This window comes from Sparus aurata, chromosome 19, assembly GCF_900880675.1.
Source record: "Sparus aurata chromosome 19, fSpaAur1.1, whole genome shotgun sequence".
NCBI classification, from domain to species: Eukaryota; Metazoa; Chordata; class Actinopteri; order Spariformes; family Sparidae; genus Sparus; species Sparus aurata.
In genome coordinates, this window is record NC_044205.1 from 11,622,570 (window position 1) to 11,642,759 (window position 20,190).

The 20,190-nt window shown below is 41.2% G+C and overlaps 1 protein-coding gene across 1 annotated transcript; it reads right to left on the reverse strand.

The window, feature by feature from the left end:
* Positions 1 to 5,155: 5,155 nt before the first annotated feature.
* On the reverse strand, positions 5,156 to 11,496 carry nrros (negative regulator of reactive oxygen species). Its single transcript, XM_030399070.1, has 3 exons — positions 11,081 to 11,496; positions 9,025 to 9,139; positions 5,156 to 7,210 (listed from the first exon to the last, which is right to left on the reverse strand). The coding sequence occupies exons 2-3, from the start codon at positions 9,124 to 9,126 to the stop codon at positions 5,258 to 5,260; spliced, it is 2,055 nt and encodes a 684-aa protein (XP_030254930.1). The 5' UTR covers positions 9,127 to 9,139; positions 11,081 to 11,496; the 3' UTR covers positions 5,156 to 5,257.
* Between the last annotated feature and the right edge of the window lie 8,694 nt (positions 11,497 to 20,190).

The following is a 20,190-nucleotide window of genomic DNA, read 5'->3' on the forward strand; positions in this document are numbered from 1 at the left end:
GATTTCATGTCATTCATGTGGATGCACCCTTTCAGCCGTTCTGGAGCAAAATGTGACGGCCACTGTTTATTTTTCAAGGTTCCCCGTAGGGCCACTAGAGGGCAGAACAGGCAACATGATCAATCTCTGTGTTGTGAAATGTCACTGGTTGCTTTTTTAGGACATGCTGCTGAAGACGTGTCGACCACCTAGTCTCTAATGAGATTGAAACACCACACCACTGAACTAGAGAGATTGAGCCTGTCTCAGAAAAGCTGACGAAAAGCTTCCATTTTTAGACCAGCGGAGCCTTTTCTTTTCTTTCGATTTTAGTGCCGAGTAAAAATGAAATGGACAAATGAAAAAATAAAATATGTACTACTAAGTCTACTGCAACGGAACCCACAAGACTGGGGGGGGCGTCACGTGAGTTGAGACGGACATGACTGGAAATCATGCCCACTCTGCACTAAATTATTCTGATAATCTGCTTATTATTAACACAGCTTATTCTACCGAGCCGGAGCTTTCGGGTCTGTTTTTGTCACATGAAATCTTTTATAAACCATGTGTTCCTTGGCACATTTTTTGGGAGGGGGGGTTTCTCCACTTCAGGATGAGTTCCTTTTAAAAGCACTTCACAGACATGTTCTTGATGTTGACAAAGACGTTTGTGAGGGCAGACAAAGAACACATCCACTTATCCTCTTGTTATTTTGGGCTCCCTCCTGACCCGGGAGTTGTGGAAGCCCCCAGTGGTTTCCACAACTCCCGGTGCTGCAGTGCTAGCAGCTGTGCACCAGAAACATACAAATCCCCAGAAAGTAACTCATAACACTGACCCAGTTTGATAAAATGTCTTTATTTAAAGAAAAAGGTATAAAGGATAGAGTGGTGTAGGAGGGGTGGCTGTACTTTTTCCTTTGGAGGGCCAGAACTAAAACTTAATGTTGGATAACAGGCCGAAAGCAAACATCTATTGTAGTTTAGGATGTACTACAAATGGTACTATGATCCCACGTCCTCTTAATTGACTGACTTCCTGCGCCAAGTGTCACTGCTAAACTCAGATTCTGTAAAATAATTAATAATTCGATATCCTACAAAATTAAAGCAACAGTTTACCGAGAAATGACAATTCTGTCATTGCCTAGTCACCCATTTCGCAATGAAAAGTGTGCAATACATGTCTGGATCGTCACAGCATAACAGTGTCACAGCATTCTCTTAAACAAACTGCAGTATATGGGGACTTTCTGTGTTAAGACAGAAAAAAAAGAACAAGAGAAAAAAAACATGAAATGGCTTCATACAGCTTGTCCAAAGTCTCTGGAAAGCCCAAGATCCCAAATACATTTGAAAAGACATTACGATTTTAGCTGACCAGCTACACTGAAGATTTCAGCAGTTAAAAAAAAAAGAAAAAGACATCTATTCCAATCAGTTTGGGAATTCAAAACCCGACTTCCCATGAGTAGATAATGGCAGCGTTATGATTTTTGGGGCGTTCTGTTCCTTTAATGAGCATTTCAACCTCACAAAAAACTAAACAGCATGACACTCATTTGTATTATGGTATTTTTAAATCCTTTTTTTTTTTCTCTACAAAAACGTGGTGTGCCAAGTTAAACCTCTGCTGTAGTAAAACTGGCCGTAGCCTTACTTGACCTCACGTATCAGGGTCAGTTCCTCTCTGACCACAGCTACAACTAATGAGCCCTGTAAATTTAACCATGTTATTTTTTGCGTTCAAGTTCTGACATCCACTTTTTGCAGTCTCATGGCCATAACCACTGATATGAAGCGCTTCCTGGCTTAAACAAAAAAAACAAAAAAACGTCCAGTTCTAAATCACCCCACCCACGCCTGTCACAAGAGCAGGAAGGGTTAAGAGGAAGTGGAGTTTTGCAAACTGCCTGTTGACTTCCTAAGTGGCTGCCTGTACGTCAGCTTACATGGGATGGTATTTTTGTTGTCCAGCATGCGGCCAGAGACGTTAACCGCTAACCCTTGACCTTTGAAACCTGTGTTACCATTTACTAAAAGATCATTTCTGACTGCGATACAAACATGATAAGCCCAAAAGCCCTAAATATGTTTAAAAATATGTTTTAGAACAAAGACTTTTGGTACAAATGGTCACTGAACCAAATCACGACCTCTGAGCTGACTGAGGAATCAAACACTTGAGGCTAACGACGGTCCTCATAAAACCACAACTGTGAGCTTTTCCGTTGAGCAGTTTGCTTCGCTCCGAAACTTGACACTTTTTCTTTAACTTTCACATCTTTAGCTCTCTAAAAATAACCCCACTAGGTTCGATCAAGTAAGCTTTAACAGATTCACACATCAGCTGAGCGGCAGCATGCCTGAGGAAGAACACTTCCTCTTTCATCAGCTCTTATTCTCTCTCATGTGTTGAACAGAAAACAGAAAACACTTGTTGACACCTGTCATTTTAACTCTCCTTTAAGTTCACTTTGTGTGCAGGGAATTGCAAAATAAAAGCAAAGTGTGCCTTTTTTTTTTCTCCCAAGGAAACTTGAGATAGGCTTTTTATGTCACTGCATCATAGGATGCTGATGCAAAATGATACACGATACATCAGGCTCTCTGTCAGTCACCAAGAAAGCCACATTCTTGGAAACAGTAGTTTGTTTTGGTGCAAGAACAAGCTGAAGTTGTCAGGGGAGCTGGAAAACAACACAGTGCAAACAGAAGATAATTTTAACTTAAGTTCAGCTTATCAGATGAAGAGGCTGGTTCACCAGTGATCTGGGTAACAGATAGGCACTATCGGTTCACTGTTTAACACTGTTGTGTTACTGGCTTTACAGCTACAGGTAAAGGCCTACATGTAGGCCTAATTATGTTCATGGTCCACTGAGGATGAATCCTATTGACTTTGATCATCTTCTGACTTTTCCTGTGGCACCCCCAACCAGGTTTGTGGTTTTGAGTGAAATACCTCACGTCTTGGATGTGTATTGGGATTAGCTAATGTTAGCATGCCAGCATGCTTCCGCAAAGATGAGGAAAACAAAGTGTACCTGCTTAACATCGACATGCAGATGGGACATAGCCTTACAGAGCCGTTAACGTGGCCTTAGACTCTTTTTGTCCGCTCACTGCTATAAGCATACATCCAGATTTGCATATGCAGCACACATGTACACAACTCAATCGAGGTGTTTCACAGATTTATAATCATAACATTAAATTCCTAGTCAACCCTATAGTTGTTTGATGCAATCACCAACACATTTACATTCACATACTATATGTGTGACCCAAAAATGCTTGTATGTATATATATCTATATATCTTTATAGATATATACATATATATATACATATGTATATGTATTTTGGATATACCACAGTTCACCACCTGCTGATTGCAACTCAAGCGAATCCCATTTGAGGTCAAGTCAAATTTCACGTCTCTATTCTCATTTGCATCTATCTGTGAGAAACTGTGACCACTTCTTGAAAGAAAAACAACCCCAACACACAGCTTGCAAACTGTGGTGTGTATTCGGCAACTCACCTCAAGTATTGACTCAATGACCACAGCTGGGCTGTTGTTGCACATAATATGCAAGTTATTGCACGTAATATGCCCCCTACAAACTTGACTCGCTAATTCATGCTCTTGTATACCTCAACACCACTAAACATGTAGCGTGTGCAGTTACATCAAGTGCATCGAACCATCATCTCAAGTTAGCTAAGAAGTTATTAACGTTTGGCTGCCAAGTCGCGTGCATGCCCTCTCACCTATTTCATACAGGCTATAGTTGTCTTCTGACTTCTGACCTGATTGCCGAGTAACCAAGTTGAATTCCTCTTGGTCAACAATTTGTGATGGGTGACCAAGTGTGTTCCGCAAAAAAGACGATTTCGTGGCTGCGAGTCTTTCCCAATTATTTCTCAATGTGAGTAAAGACACACCATTGGGCCATTTTTATCAGAACGGTAGCAGCACTAACCACCAAGGGTTTCAGGCCTCGCTGCCGCTGAGTTACCCAGATATCTCTCTTTGCGCTTGGCCTGCTGTTCATTTCATGACAGGAAGTGAAAACTTGAAATACTGCGACCCCCCTAAAAACAATTATTGCCAGTAGTTTTGCCTCAAAGTAGACTTACACTGGTTTCTAGTTGCCGATCGAAATATACGTATTTAGAAGAGCAGGGTGAGTCACTCTTCATATTAATCATTGATAACCTAACGGTGGTTAGATATTCAAATCAGAAACTTTCAAGCCTCAAGCTTATTTCTCTCCAGTATCTCCAGTAACTGCTGCCCTGAGATGCATGTCTTTATCTAACTTATTTTTGACCTATTTTTTTTTTTTTTGCATAGAACTTAACAAACTGGGGCAATTAAAAAGCGACTGACTGGTGACTTTATGTTGTAAAAGATATGAAAAAATTACTCTGCTTGTAGGCGTTCACAAGACTTCACTCCGGTTTCTCTTTTTATGTTCCAACCACCATGACCCTGAGCATCACCACAGCGGTATTTTGGTTACTCTCTGGTTAGGACTCCGGCAGGCTGCACAGCTACACACTGATCTGCCAACCTTTTCACTCCTGAGCAACGACGCACGTGCACACAAAGGTAGAGAAATGCTTTGTTGCTGCCCCCTGTCCTGAACAATGTGAATGGAGTCCCTATCTCGATCATGCAGTGGTTACGATGATACCGGTACAAGTTTACTTAAGTTCAGTGGCCTGCCTCTGTTTTGCACAGCCGAATAGATGATGGAGTATTCATATATGTGTCCAAACCGAGTGCTCATGAGACACACTGGAATTTCATGTGAATGTTGCATCTGTGTCTCACTGATGGGAAGGAAACCTCAAACCCCTCCTCTTTGAGATACGGAACTGGGCAGTTGCTGCACATCTCAGCAAAACAGGAAATTTCATGTTTCCTTTGCTGCTTATAGCAACAGCTTGCATCACACTACTTCTGCATATGTTCACACACGCACGCACACACACACACACTCGCACATACACCAATGCCACAAGAATGCAGCCACAGTTTTACATCACGGTACATTAGGGATTAGGGTCTGGTTTTGAACCGTAATTCAAAAGCCCAGCAATGTGAAATATTATTAGCCATTCTTTTTTTTTTTTCAAATACAGGGTTCATACAAACATACTGTCATTTTTTTACAGTTAACTGAATTTATTTCCATCCATTTAGTAACATTTTACAGTAGCTCACCGTACAAAAAGTGGTTTTGTCCAGGGTGTATAAAGTATCAGTAAGATGTAGGCTTCAAACACTTCTTTTTGATTGACTTTTGTAGCATTTGGGGCTTGAAGGTGAGGGGAACAATAATTGAAACGCCCACAAAAAAAAGGCACATGGGTAAAATAAGCAGAATGTACCAGAGTATAGATTCCCCACCCTCCCCCGAACACAAATATGCATTGCGTTCCAGTCTGTGCGTCGTTTGTAGGGAATCCTCACATTCAATGTCTGATAGTCCGACCATATGGATTGTCTTTGTTGTTTTAAATGTTGTGAACCATTCTGCTTGGCAGCAGTTGAACGGGTTTCCTGCCAGGAAGACAGTGTGTAGTTTTGGGGCTAATGCCTGAGCTTGACCCGAGGCAATAGTGGACAGTTTGTTGTCCCTCAAATCGAGCACTGTCAGGTCAAGATTCAGAAGGGAAGGGGGAAGATGGGCAAGAGAGTTCCTTGAAATGTTTAAAGATGTTAAACTTTGGAAATGAGAGAAGTCAAAGTCTTGGATGTGAGTGTTTCCTAAACCTAGATGTTGCAACGTCCTGCTAAGACTCTGCATTGATCCTCGGACAATGAGTCCAGGGTTGTCGGACAGTTCCAAGTGCGTTAGAGACAACCCAGCGAATGCAGACGATGGGATTTTGTGTAGGTTGCATCCCTTAAGGTAAAGCTGCCTTAGGGAAACAATGTTTGTCCAATCCACACAAGCTGACATAGTCTCTGTGCTGGTCTCAGCTTCCTCAGGAAGGCAAATGTCAATGTTGTTATAACTGAGATCCACCGACCTGAGGCTCGGCAAAGAGGAAAATAACCCTGAGGGTAACGACTCAAGAGCGTTCAGGCTCAGGTTGAGGTACGTCAGATTGCCAAAAGCCATCATCGTATCTTCATCTGCTACAATCTGGTTCAGCCTGTTGTTGCTAACATCCAACTCGTACAAGCTGCTAGAGAGCTGTTCTGATGTCAGATTTAAGGTTTCCAGACAGTTTGTGCACATTTGAAGTCTGGACAGGGCAGGCATTCTCTGGATGAACCCTTGAGGGAAATACGCCACCTGGTTTGCTCTTAGATCCAAAATCTCTAGGGAGGAGATGTCCCCGTGAAGGCTGTCGTCCCATAGCTCAGCCGTCACGTTGTTCATGTGCTTCTTCATATTGTAGAATTCAACAGTCGTAGTCGAGTTCAGGACTGTGTCGTTGCCTACCAAGTGTTCGTAAAACTTAACACTGTTGTGGGATAGGTAAAGGTGCCGCAGGTGGCTGTGGCTGGGCAGGAAAGGAAAGAAGAGCAGTTTGTTGTTTGTTAGATCGAGTGTCTCTAGCTGGAAAGTGTCGTTGAGGTCTTGTCTGGAGATGAACCACTCGATGAAGTTGTGGCTGGCGTTGAGGACCACCAGCTGGGTCATGTGGAAGTCCGTCAGGCAAGGCAGATAGTTGAAGGCCAAGTTGAGCCGCTGGAGCTTGTGATTGCTCTTGAAGGCGCCATCGAGCTCGAACATGATGTTTCTCTGCAGGTCGAGTTCTTTGAGTTGCCAAAGATCCCCAAACGAGGTCTCATCCAGTCTCCGCAGGAGGTTTCCAGAAAGATTGAGATACTCCAAGGATGTCAGATTTTGGAGAAGGGCGGCGACCATCTCCTCATCAAGATAATTCTCAGAGAGATCCAGAACTCTAAGCCTGGGTAGAGTCTTTAATGCCTGACTGGTTTCTTGGTAGTAAGCGTCAAGATTGTTATTTGCTAAATTGAGGCTTTCTAAGAATTTTAACTCTTGAAAAGTGTTCGATTCAATTTTTTTCAAACTATTACAAGCTAAGCTCAGGGTCTTTAATGAGGGGAAATGGAGAGTGTTGTCCTGTAGTGTTTGAATGAGATTGTTGTTCAGCTGAAGCTCCTCTATGTTGTCTGGCAGTCCTGCAGGCACAAAGGTGAGCTCGCCATTGTTGCAGACGGCCGTTCTTTGTTTCTGTAGAGAAAAGAGGCCAACATAATTTTAGTTTTCATGGTAGTGTATTGTACGTCTTGAGATGGGTTTGACATTCTTATGCTTTTTTCAAAAAATCCTAGAGGAACTGGATTTAGTTTAGACCTGAAGCTGAACTCACGAACCCATTCAAAGGGACAGATCTGCATTAGCCATTAATGAAATGCTGTAAAATTTACTTTACATATCTGAGGTCCGTAGAGGATAACTTCAAATGAATAATGGAATTCCCGCCAGCCTCAGTGGTGCTTTGCTTTTAGTGCTGATTCTAACAGGCTAAACTAAATTAGTGAACCTGCTTAATTTTTAAGCATCAGAGCATCAGCATGCTAGCATTGTCACTGTGAGCATTTCAACACGCCGATGTTTTCATCACTTACGAGTTATAGAATTAATTTAACTTAAACGTTGTCATTTAATGCACCTGGCCCGCACAATAACACACAGTAGTTTCACATCACAGCTGAGTGTGCCGTTGCCGCCCAACAGTTTCGCTCAGATCTATATCAGAAAAAGTGAAGAATCTACATTTACATAAACCATCACCTAAAACGTTTACAGTAGGTAAGCTCAAATCAACCCTTAAGATTAGTAATTACTACTTAACTAATCAGTAATAAATCAATAATAAGAAAAATGTTGGGGTTTTTCAGGTTGCGATCATTTTATTTTGCTTTGTCCTTTTAGCAACAAACATCAGGAGGACGGTCGAACACTTACGGCAATTTCCTTCATGAGAACAGCCCCAGAGCCTCCAGACCAAACCCTACTGCGACCTCGTAAACTGTCACAAATGCTTTGTTGATGTTTTTTTTTGAAGTGTGCAAGTCATTGTTAAAGCATACTACCAAGACAAGGATCTGGTCATAAACATATTTGCTCTGGATGGGTTTTAGTGATAAATTGGAACCTAACGCTACATGAAACTACCATTTTATCTTGCTTCTGGCAGCCAATGTGAACCAAAGATGACGATGGTGGAACAACTTTGTTAGAGTGCCGTACCGCCTGACTAGAGACCCTTCAGTTCATTGTCGGCACTCTGCCATGAAAACAGTTTGCATTTTATGACTTATCCAAACTGGGTAAGTCAGAAAATCACCAGAAATAGGTCATCTTCTTTTCTGATAGTCTGGTTTGCTTGAGCACAGTATTAATTTGAGACTGTTTCACCAGCTTAAAGTTCCATTTATTCCATTTAAAAGATAATTCCTACAGTATATACAGTATGTCTTATTGGAAAGTGGATAGTTTTAACGGATAGCAATTTTAGGATTATTAACTTCATAAATGAATCACTTCCCACTTTTTCTCCCTGATGTGGCAAAGAGGGAAATACCAGAGCGCACAAAAATGTCCCGCAAAATATGCAATTTCCTGCAGAATGTTCTCATGAAGATTATTATGAACGTTGTCTGCCAGTGGACACTTTGCTTCTTGAAACTAGATTAACTGCTGTAAGTACACCGCCTTTATCAGACACACTGTATGTGTCCACCTACGCTCCTGAGACCTCACTCGGTTCATTTCAAGATGTAAAAGGTTCAAAGGTCCTTTATTTCTCACATTCACAGAGCGAACATCACAGAGTGTGAGAGAAATGCACTCTAGGCCCTTCAGAGATGAGCTTATAGCTGGTGATGGAATAAAAAAAAGAGAAGAATGGAAATAGTAATAAGATAAAAAAGATGAAAAGACACAAAGAAAGCATGAGATTATGCATAGATATGTACACATTATACTACGTATATAAGATATCCAATTTTTTTTCATTTTGTAAAAGAGAGAAATCTCACCAGCAGGCATCTGCTGTGTTGTGGATGACTGAAGACCGGCGTCAGTATTCTCCACATGGGTAACAAGCAGAGCAGGATGGGAGTGAGGCCGTGGCCTGGCATCTTAACATCCTCACTGTTGACAAAATGATAAAGGACAGAGTGAATACCTGCGTTGGCCTCGCTCTCCTACGGTGTAAAACCACGGTTATGATAGTTCTGTTGACTGATCTCATTGATCTGTCACGTCTTTGTGACTGAATAATGACTTTTATCTCGTCTTCCTATCTGCCTTTTTTTTTTTTTTTTTTTGAGTAAGCTTGTCAAATTATGGCAAATGTGCTTGCCTTGTCGCTCTTTCTGTTTCTGAACTCCCCAACACACCGTGTGACTTACACATGAACGTTTGACTGGTTTTATATTGAAGACCTGGCCGCGCTGCGACTCCACCCTGATGAAAAGGCTCACAGAGTAGACTGGGTTGGTTTAATCAAGGATTTGTAAAAGAAAACAGAGCATCTCAGACTGCAAACCATGAACTTTTGCAGTCTTCTTGTCAAAGGTTAGTTAACATGATTTGCATGCGACGACCATCTTGGTATCGTGGCCCTTTGGCAAATGAGCACCGTGTCCTAAAATGCAAATATGTACTAAATGTGTGAAATATTGAGTAAATCCAGTTTTTCCACCATGAACGGATTATCACACCAAGAGAACGAGACTGCAGCTTGAAATGAGAGTGCTGAAGCAGTGTGGAGGTCAGAGACGTGGACGGGCAGATGGGGGTTTTGATCACCTACTCGTGGAAAAAGCTTTCAGATTTTCCTCCCGACGTTTCGACGTACTTCTCATTTTTTCACCTGTCGTATCCTTACCTTACATGGTAGTTATGGATATGACTTAACATGAAAGTGGGGTGTCTGGTAAGTTTGCCTTTATAACGTAGGAATGTCGTTTTCGGTGTTATGTTATGTTATGTTATGTTAAGTTAAGTTATGTTATGTCCATAACATGTCATCTTTGTTTTTTCTGTTGTATGTGGTTGATCCTACACAATAAAAGATAGCAAAGGAAAGCTGGAGATAAATAATATACAATTGTTTTATAATTTGGCGTGACGCCATGTTTTATCCTGAACAGCTGCTGGACACTTTGGTAAGATTTCAACCACATTTCACTGAAAAATCAGTGTGAGGCATACCGGCTTAGACATATTTTGAATTTTTTCAATGAAATTATCATTTTAGTGGCCAAGTAAATATGAAAATGTATATTTCATGTTTTATATTTTTCTGTCATATGAGCAATTTTCTCTCTTTTTTTATCACTCGGTTCTTATCTCTTTACTGTTGTTCAAATAAATATCCTCACTACATTGTTGTGTACAACCCTGGCAATAAAACTACCCCGTCCTTAAACTATATTACATCTCATGTCCAAGAGTTGCTCAGGGTGAGAGGCCGTAACACGCGTGTCCTGTGTCAGGGTTGCCACAAAGGAAAAACAGACTTCGAAAAAAGATATTACTTTTCCTCTTCTGTGGGTGTTTCTGAACACGAAGCGGCCGGTCTGTGAGAAAACAACTCGGCGTGTAGAAATGACCCAACATAAACCACACGCACAGTGTGTTGCAAAGGGATTGCACAAATGCACAGCATCTGGTTCCATTCATCAGAATAATAACCCAATATACACAAGCGAGCAATTGGACATAGCAGATATTTTTAAATGAATTTGGTTTGGTTTTCCATCGTGGGTCATTTGCACATTAGATCATGCAAATGCAGTGGTAAAATTAGAAATAAATCAAAAATGCAGCATCTGTTTCAGTATTACTTAATGCAAAAATATTCATTAGATCCACATGCAACAAAATGCCGTGCAAGAATTGCTGTGAACATTGTGAAAACTTTCATCTCTGTGACATCCTATAAGACACTGTGATCAATACGATGTCTTGCTCAAACACACCAAAGACAGAATATAATCCAACAATAGCACGCACTTTGCTTCTCTCAGCGGTAAGAGTATGTGTGCATACTGCTGTGCTGCATTAGCGCACGGTGCATGTACTTACACTGGTGGTTAGGTGTGGATTTCCCAAGCCACTGACGGTTGATCCCCTGACCATATCGCTGGTTGATTCACGGTTGCAGAGTGTGCTCTCTCGTGTGTCAAGTTCAGCTGCCTTCCTCTGCGCTCGCTGAGGCACTGATGCCTCTTTTTACTATTCACGGAAGCAGGCAGGCAAACGGAAACCAGGTCACATGGACAAGCTGCAATCAGAAAGAGGTTCTCAAGCCCGGGGCCACAGGAAGAGTGTGCAGGCTGAACAGCTCTCAACCAGCACAGCAAAAGTTTTTTTTTTCTTTCTCTCTCCCTCACAGCGCTGTGACAGTAGAGTTGTTGTACAGGCAACGGAGGTCGGTAGAAACTGCTACCACAAAAACCTAGCGAGAACACACCCTTCACACCCTCGGCTCGTTCTGATCAGCCAACCTTCTAGAGAGGAAACCACTCAACACACACGCCCTTCCTGCCCGATTATCGGCCTGTCACTTCAGCAGCCGTCACAGAACACACACAGACATTCACATGGAGAGGCAATCAATTCTGTTAGTATCTATAAGTATTGATCGGTCGCAACAAGAATTTGTGACACAGCTCAGGGAGTCAGAAGTTGATGGGTGACACGCAGCCTTATCAATACAACACACTCCGTAATAAATCCTTTAATGCTTTACTCTCAATAACAATAAGTTTACGACATGGCTACTTTAAGACGTCAGGTACCTTCCATGAACACTGCATGTGTTTCGCTCTCTCTCTCTCTCTCTCTCTCTCTCTCGACGTCCGGCCGCTAAATGATCTCTCTGAAGTCTTCTGTTCAACTCCAGCTGTTAACCTGCTTCTCGTCAGTAGTCACCCTTGGGTGCAAGAATAGGGAATTGGGAATCAGGAAGTGATGGCGCTGTCCTTCAAGAGTTGATTTGTTAGTGATTCCTTCCTGTTTTCACATGGGACATCTCTAGCTCTCACTTCTGGCTCTAATGTTAGTTTGAGCAGCAACAAAGTCTTTCCGATCCTCGACTTCATGTTGAGGCCGCTTCACTTCGGTGACTCTTAGATAAAGCTAACACTCGAAGCGTCAAGTGGTTACAGAGAAATTAAAAGAGATCATAATTGAACTGGCCTGTTTTCACCCTTAATGCTCATGACCCTACTGTGTGCATGCACATAAACAGCAAATCTTATATGGGAATTCAGTAGATTTCAGAAAGAGTATTCCAAACATTGGCTTCACTTCGGCCCACTGGAGGATCTGCACACCAACATAAAGTTTTATACGTTCACCTTGGCCCTGGTTGGTGTTATCATCAGTCGTGAAATCTCCAGTCACACGTGGTCACTTGGAACACATGGTGACAGGCATGTTAATGCCAGCTGTGAACCGACTGACTGAAAGTTGTCAACTCGTGACCTTTGTCACCACCATGCAATGACTAAGAGTAGCACCACCGCATTACAGTGGCAAATTTTAAAATCAAGGCCGTAAACACAATGTCCAATCCGGTCAGGGACACTGGTGCTAATTTGCAATAGCTGCAACCATGTACGGTACACACGCCACGCAGTCATGCATTCATAGACACACAACCCAACAAACACTTGACCTCCATGTCAGCCTTGTAGATGGTGAGTTGCAGTTAGACAGTATAGGGTGCGCACAGCTTTGTAGACCAATGATCTGACTGTCCAACAGAATGAGATACAGGGCTGAAACTGTTAAACTTCTCATTCACATCACGTTATTATTGACTTCCAGTCACATCATAAACAGATTTAAATTTTTTCTGTGGCAAAATACCTCTACTGTGGACGAGTGTGTGCTATAGAGCTGCTGTTGGCAGCTGAAAACTGTCCTAAGACTTCTTTTAAAGGCTCCCTGTGGAGTTTTTCACCACTAGTGACGCTGTGGAGCGATGTTTTAATAAGTGGGTCCCTGCTTTCCAATTCTTGCATGTACTCTCTTTTGCTCCTTCTGCGACATCTCGCTGTTGTGCTCATCAAATAACACCAACATCCTCCCCGCACGCAGCACAGACAGCTGTCTCCAAACACTTGTGATATACGTCACACTTTGCTGCCGAAGAGCAGCCCTCTGTTTGTCCCTTACGATATCACCCTATTCATCACTTCTTCGACAATTTCAAACATACAACATGTGTGACGAGTATTATGGCTGAGTGAACCCATGTAAACTGAGAGAAAAAAAATGCTAAGAAATGAGCCTGTTGATTACCTTTCCGGGAAAATACAAAATGCGACTAATTCGAATCAGGATTGAAGGTAACAAATATGAGTTTTGATTGTGTGCCGCAAAGGGTGGGTACCAGAATTAGCTGGTCCTAGACTATTTCATGAGCTGCTGGAAGTCAAAGATACAGTCTAGGCTTTCACTGAGCATGTGTCTCTCAGGTCAATAGACTTAGTGTCGGTGTCTGACCAAACTCAGTTTAATTCAACAGTAATTCCACCACTAACTGTGGACTTTAAGCAGAGGTCCACCGCGTTTTCTGGGTATCATTTTGATTATTTCTCTGGAGGGCTGCTCTCCTCAAAGTGAGCCCAGTGTTAATACATTTTTAACAACCGTATCGTTATCACAGGAGAGAAGTCAATTGGATTACGATATGGTGGAGATAAATCAATGCCCTTAAATTGTGACTGCAAATGAAATAATGAGCTCTCAGGATTTCTCCAAAGGAACTAGTCTGTGTGGACAGTAAGACCGATCATATGAGTGAGCAGCCTGACGACGGGAAACGCTAAATCAAAGGGAAAGTTATGGCTTGTGAACACAGTCCAGATAGACTACCAAAAATCAGAACCCTCACCGGGCCTCAGTTCGTGACTACAGGGTGATCAGGCATAAAAGGAAGGAGATCTCAGTATCAAATTTTCTGAGCATTTCTTTGTGTGTGATAGACAGTCCTTTTAATGGTTTCCACTGCTCGACAGATGGTGGTTACGTGCTAACTAATGCTGCAACGCACCAGCAAAGGGAAGGGAAGGAGGTGACAGATGGTGATGGTGAAATAAATGTCATCAATGCTCAAACTTCCAAGAAGAAATCTGCTTTGAAAATGTTTTATGAGAGAGAGAAAAAAACATTCAGCGATTTTGTTAAACCTCAGAACAGAAAGAAACTTCACATGGCTCCTTTAATTCTCACCTGGCTGAACAAAACGATGGTGTTAAAAACAGTTGAATGATGCCCCATCCTACACTTCTGGTTCGTTTCTGACTTGTTGATGAGGCAAAACTGTGGAAATATAACACCTTTTTATCTCAGCAGAATGAGTGGCCTTTTCCCCGTTGATACCCCTGTAAGATCTCCTTTAGTGGCATTGAAATAGCTTCATAAATCAGCATGTTTGCTGTTTTTTTTCTTTGTTAAAACCCTCAAAATGTAAAGATTTGGTTTGACCTGCCAAAAAATGGCTCAAATCAGGTACGCGGCATAAGTAAATGATTAGCTAACAGTGTCCAAAAGCTGATTCAAACGAGGGCATGACAAGTCTATGAGCGCAATCTGTATGTTCAAGAAACATTTAGGGAGGATTAATGCTAACGTCACTGTGTTAGAGTTGAAGAAGTCACTTTAAGGAGTGGCTGTGATGAGGAAATGGAAAGTTGTGCAACATGAAATGGGTTTGTATTTATCTTTAAAGGTCAGATGTTGACGGGATATAAGGTGGACGATTGTGGTGTCTAACTGTCGTATCACCAAATATTTATGTTGTGTTGTTTGTTTTATATTACTTATTTTGTTTCAGATTGATTTGATAATAGCGAGTTATATATGATGAGCACTCGGCCAAAAAGGCTGGAATATTCACGCTTTAAAAGTTTAACGATGAATGAAATAGAAATAGAAGCACGACCTCTTCTTTTCTGATATGAATTATTCATTTGTGTTGTTACTGTGAGTTTGCCGTACGTTTCATGGATTCTACACGTTTTGTTGTTGTTACATATTTGGTTTATAACATCTACAAAAATGAAAAAACATAAATAGGAAATCTTAAAGAATCGATTCTGAGCGACGGAGGGAAAACACCAGACTTTTTGTTCCAGGCAAATGAAGGCACGTTTATACAGAATGTAAAATTTGCATTCTGTTTACGAGGGCTGAGGAGGTGGTGCGGCAGTTGGGGTGTAGAGTCCCACGGGTGACGGAGGGAGGGATGTGGGCAGCTCATCGCCTGCAGCATAACGACACCACAGGACTTACACGACCAAGCGTAACTGACATGAACACTTCAATGTGGAGGATTATCAGTGACTCTGGCTTCTTCTTCTTCTTCTTCTTCTTCTTCTTCACCTGATCACTTCAACCAAATTTTGCACCACCACCAGAGATGAATAGAAATAAATAAGATGTATGACAAGTAAGATGAAGAGCCTCTGTCCTCTTGAAATCTCAACTGCCCCTGACCAGGACTTTCTGTGGTATCAGGCTATTTGCATGTCATGCACAAGAGATGCTGCCCTCCTGTGGAAACAGGATTTAGTGCATATTTGTATGTGACGTGAATCTTCGGGTACCTGAGAGTCACGGATCAGTCCTACAGAAGCCCCGAGAGGCGACTGAGAGTTCAATGTGGTTATGACTTAACAAACAGGTGAGAAAAGAGAAGATTCTCTCTATGTTATAAAACTTGTTCTCCCACCTGTTTCAGAGATGAATAAAAAAATAATGATAATAATAAGGAACTCAGAGAGATTAACCTTCCCCTCAAATGTTCCTTTTGCCTCTCAGAGTTTCCGTACAATCCGGTCCTTTGGGTTCTGAGAAATCTTTTGGAAATGTCTGAGGGAAGATTTGGGTTCATTGGAGATCTGGAAGGTAAATGCACCGTGGCTTCTAATTATATCAGGACATTTCTGTAACAACCCCACAAAATAGCAACGGTGTCATGTATCACAACAGAGAAACGCAGAAGCATTGTGGGCACACTGGTGTCTCACCTCAAATCTGACCAATGCGCTTTTGGAAAAAGGAACCTGAGACAAAGGTTGAGACATATGACATCTCTGGTTTATCCTCCAAAATATTGCCACAAAAGATTCAAAACAAAGAACACTGTAATGTGGGGGCGTTCTTACGTAATTCGTTTGAGCATGATGCCTTCGGGGCTGCAGGTCTTGCCAGCTAAATCTCAGCTGGGATAGTGATCACACATTTGTTCTTGTTACATACAAACACATGGAAAAAAAACACAGAAATCACTACTTTATAGAATCTAATACGTCGAGCTGCTATGTCTGAACATCGTCTGAACAGCGGAACAGACGTTCAAGATAAAAGCCAGGTACGGCATCTGTGAGTCACTCTCATACTGCTCTTGTACCGGCAGCTCCGGCAGGTTTGATGTAACTCTAAACGCCTCATGTAGGTCGGCTGATTGATAGAGTGGCTGACAGACAGGCAGGCAAAAGGATCAAGGATAAAGAGAGCGACACTGATAGACAGACATCCAGCAATCAGACATTTCAGGGCCAGGCGGGACAGAATGGCAGGAGACTGTGCCGTATTAGGAGCCACTCAGACTCTGAGAGATCCTGAGAGAAAAAGGGACAAACGGACAACCAGGCTCTCTTGCTTTGGCAGCAGATATTTCATCAGTCATGTATTGAAGCAGTAATCCTCTCCCACACCGCTGAGATCACACCGCAGCGGAACAGCGTGTCCAGTACTGTGATGTCTGTTCCTTTTTATTTCCTGTTGATGAAGGCTGAGCTTCTGTAGGTGGTGCACTCAGTTTGTGTCTGTTTATCCACCTTTATGAGTCATGCTGATCTGGTGCTGTATATTACAAAACAGCCTGCTGGTGCTGTGGACTGACATGTAAAAAATCATCTTCCTGCGAGCTGGGACGGAACAGAGGTTCAGTTTTTTACAACATAGACGTGCAGTTTGCAAGGTTCATTTATCTGAAGATGCTGTAGCCTCCACTGAGTCACAGTCGTGCTACGTTTGTGGCCCAAGACACTGGTGGATCAAAGCAAATATTTCTATAAACACATTGTAAATGATTATTTTTAGCATAGCCAGCCTAAATGTGTTGTTTGCAGCCTTTGAAGCTTAAGATATTAAGAAAAGTCTTGTCTTATTTATTAGGCCATATTCTGTAGTCGTGTCAAGGAAGGACACACACTTCTTATCTTCACTGTTATCTTCAGTGTTATCAGATCAGAATGTAGCTCTGCAGATGCAGTTTTACCTTTTGTGCCACATATTATTCTATGTAGACTGTATGTGTTGTTACAGTTTGTTAATGTTTATTATACTGATATTAGACTGGTGTGGTAATGGGAAATGAAAAGAAAATGGAAATTTGTTTGCATTTTTGGTCGTCCGGTTCCCTCCGCTCAAAGTCAGTGGGTTTCTTTTCAATGGGTTTTCGGTTAAATCCCAAAAGTGGTATTTACCTGTGAAGATTATCTTGCTGTATAAAACATCTAAGTATCATAAACTTGTGTTTACCACACAGATTGTGTTCAGCAATAATCCAAAATCCAATGAAAAAAAAACAAACACACCGGCTTTTTTCAAGGGAACCAGGGCAATGCTAACTTCCCAGTTTGCGTCATCCTTACACCAGATCTATTCTGCGTTGACGACCTGCTGATTAAAAAGGTGATAGTCAGACCGCTATTAAAACTTTTACATGTTTGCAACTGATATTTAATTCACTGTGTCTCACTTATGTATGGCCTTCTAAAAAAAAACAACTTATGTATGGCCTTCTGTTATTTACTCTGGATTAACAAGACTAAAGAGTCGACAGCCATGCTAGCAGCTCTGGGGGGCTGTAAACTAGGCAGAATGGTGCTTTGAGCTAAATGCTAATAACATGCCAGTGTGCTCTCAGTGACAATGCTAACATGCTCTTGTTTTTCTGGTGTGTTATTAGCCATGCTAATAATGTCTTAGTTTAACATTTTTGCCTGCTATCATTTGGTAGCTTCTATCAAACATGAAGTAAAACTGAGGCTCCTGGGTACGAGCCCAGGGTAGCCATGGTTGAAAAGATCTTTTTGATGCCATAATCTGGAGATCTCAAGTTATTTTGGGGAAAACAAAAACAAAAACAAAACGCAAAAAATGCAGATTTGATTCATCTGGGGAAATAACTTCACAAGAGTCATAAGAGTGGAAGTTGACTCACAGAAACAGCTCTGTGTTGTGGGTTACGGAGTTTCAAACCAAACCATACAAACCCTTGTATTTGTTTTGAGATGTGTTTCTCCTGATAATTTGATATGAAAGTATTTAAATTACGGATACATATTCTATGGGACAGGCTTACATTTAGTGGTCAGCCTAAAGCTGATGTTACTGTATTTTTAAATGATAGTGTTGTGCTTTTGTAAATCCCTTTTTAGTTTGAAATATTTATTGACAATTTCATATCTATTCTTCAACTGTTTTCAAAACATTTCCCATTAAGGTGATAAATAATGTCTTACTTAGTAATTTAGTACAGAGGTAAATCTTCACATGCAAACTGATTTATTAATGCCCATTTTAATTGTACAAATATTTATTAAACAATTCAATAGTTTGTTACTGTTTCTGTGACTCTAGTGGTGCCCCGTATCCAGTAGGCTGCAACTAAAATTCTTGTTGAGTGTTTGACTGATATAATAAACTAAAAATATAACATTAATGCACAGTCTAACACATGGATCAAGAATGGATATCACTTGATCTGACACTTTCAGCTTATATCAGTTGTCAAGGCTCTCCTGTGTGTTGAATGGCCCTCCTCATCTTTAACAAACACTAAACAATGGAAGAAAACATCTTTTAGTTTCCTTGTGACAACGGCCAGATTATTTCATGATCTCAAAATAACATAGCATGTTCTCTCAAGATAGTGAAATAATTCAATTGTGATGTCGAGATAATGCCATGAAAAAATCAACTGCAAGCACGACTGTTCTTGGCTTCCACAGAAGTGTTATAACTTTCAACAGGTATAACAGGTATTTTGTCTTAATCCAAAGTATTGGACAAATCAAAATGATTGTCTTGGTCAGAGGAACACCAAAGGTCAGGATTGATGGTTTTGGGAACTGTGATTGCAGTAATGTTCATGGCAATGCATCCAGTCGTTTTTGAGATCTTTTAGTGCGGAAAAAGCAGTGGACCAACCAACCATTACAGCCAGTACATTGTAAATCAATATGCCTCAATTATCTGGTATAAATCGAGACCAAAGGAACCTTCAGGGTTCGTACACATTTTTCAAGGTCAAATTCAAGCACTTTTCAAGCACTTTTAAGGGTCATTTTTAAGATTTTCCAGCACCTTACTGCTGGGGTAAAATGCGTATCTAAAGGAATATATATACACTTGTGATTTGTTTCTTTACTTTTTATCACAATTATGTACATTGTATTATGCTGTAAACATCTAAAATTATATTCTATAATAGCAAAAACCTCTTAATTATCCAGTCTGATCCCAATTTTGTAAAAGACACAGAGTTATAATGTCAAGCACTTTCAAGCACTTAAACTAAAATCCAAGCACTTTTCAGACCTTTAAAACACGACATTGAAATTCAAGCACTTTCAAGGATTTCAAGCACCCGTACGAACCCTTTAAAACACTTATGAGGGTTAGGTTTTAGGGAAATTTCCCCATTCAAGATGTTGTCTGACTGTAAAATTAAATACCAGATGTATCTTTATGACTTCCTGTTCTCAAGAATAAAAATGTCATCATCCTGAAATGTTTTTTCATTGATCCCACTTCAAGCCATAACTGTACATATTTCCCTTTCTACACTACCATCGATCCAGGGAAAGATGACTGCGGAGCACAAATCCTTTTTCACTATAGCGCTGATCCCCGCATACTGAAAACTGTAAATGGAGCTCAGCACAACACTAGGAGAGAAGATAAATCGTCGTTCCGACAGGCTTGAAACGCATAGTCACTCTAGACGATGTACACTTTAAACTTTCGGTATTGGTTTGGAGATTTCAGTGGACAGCAACGACATGCAGTATCCAGATTGGTTCCAATCTACATGATCCAGAGCTTTACTTAGTCGTGAATGTCATTCTTACTCTGCAGCTGTGTATTTATTCCTCAAAAACATGCAG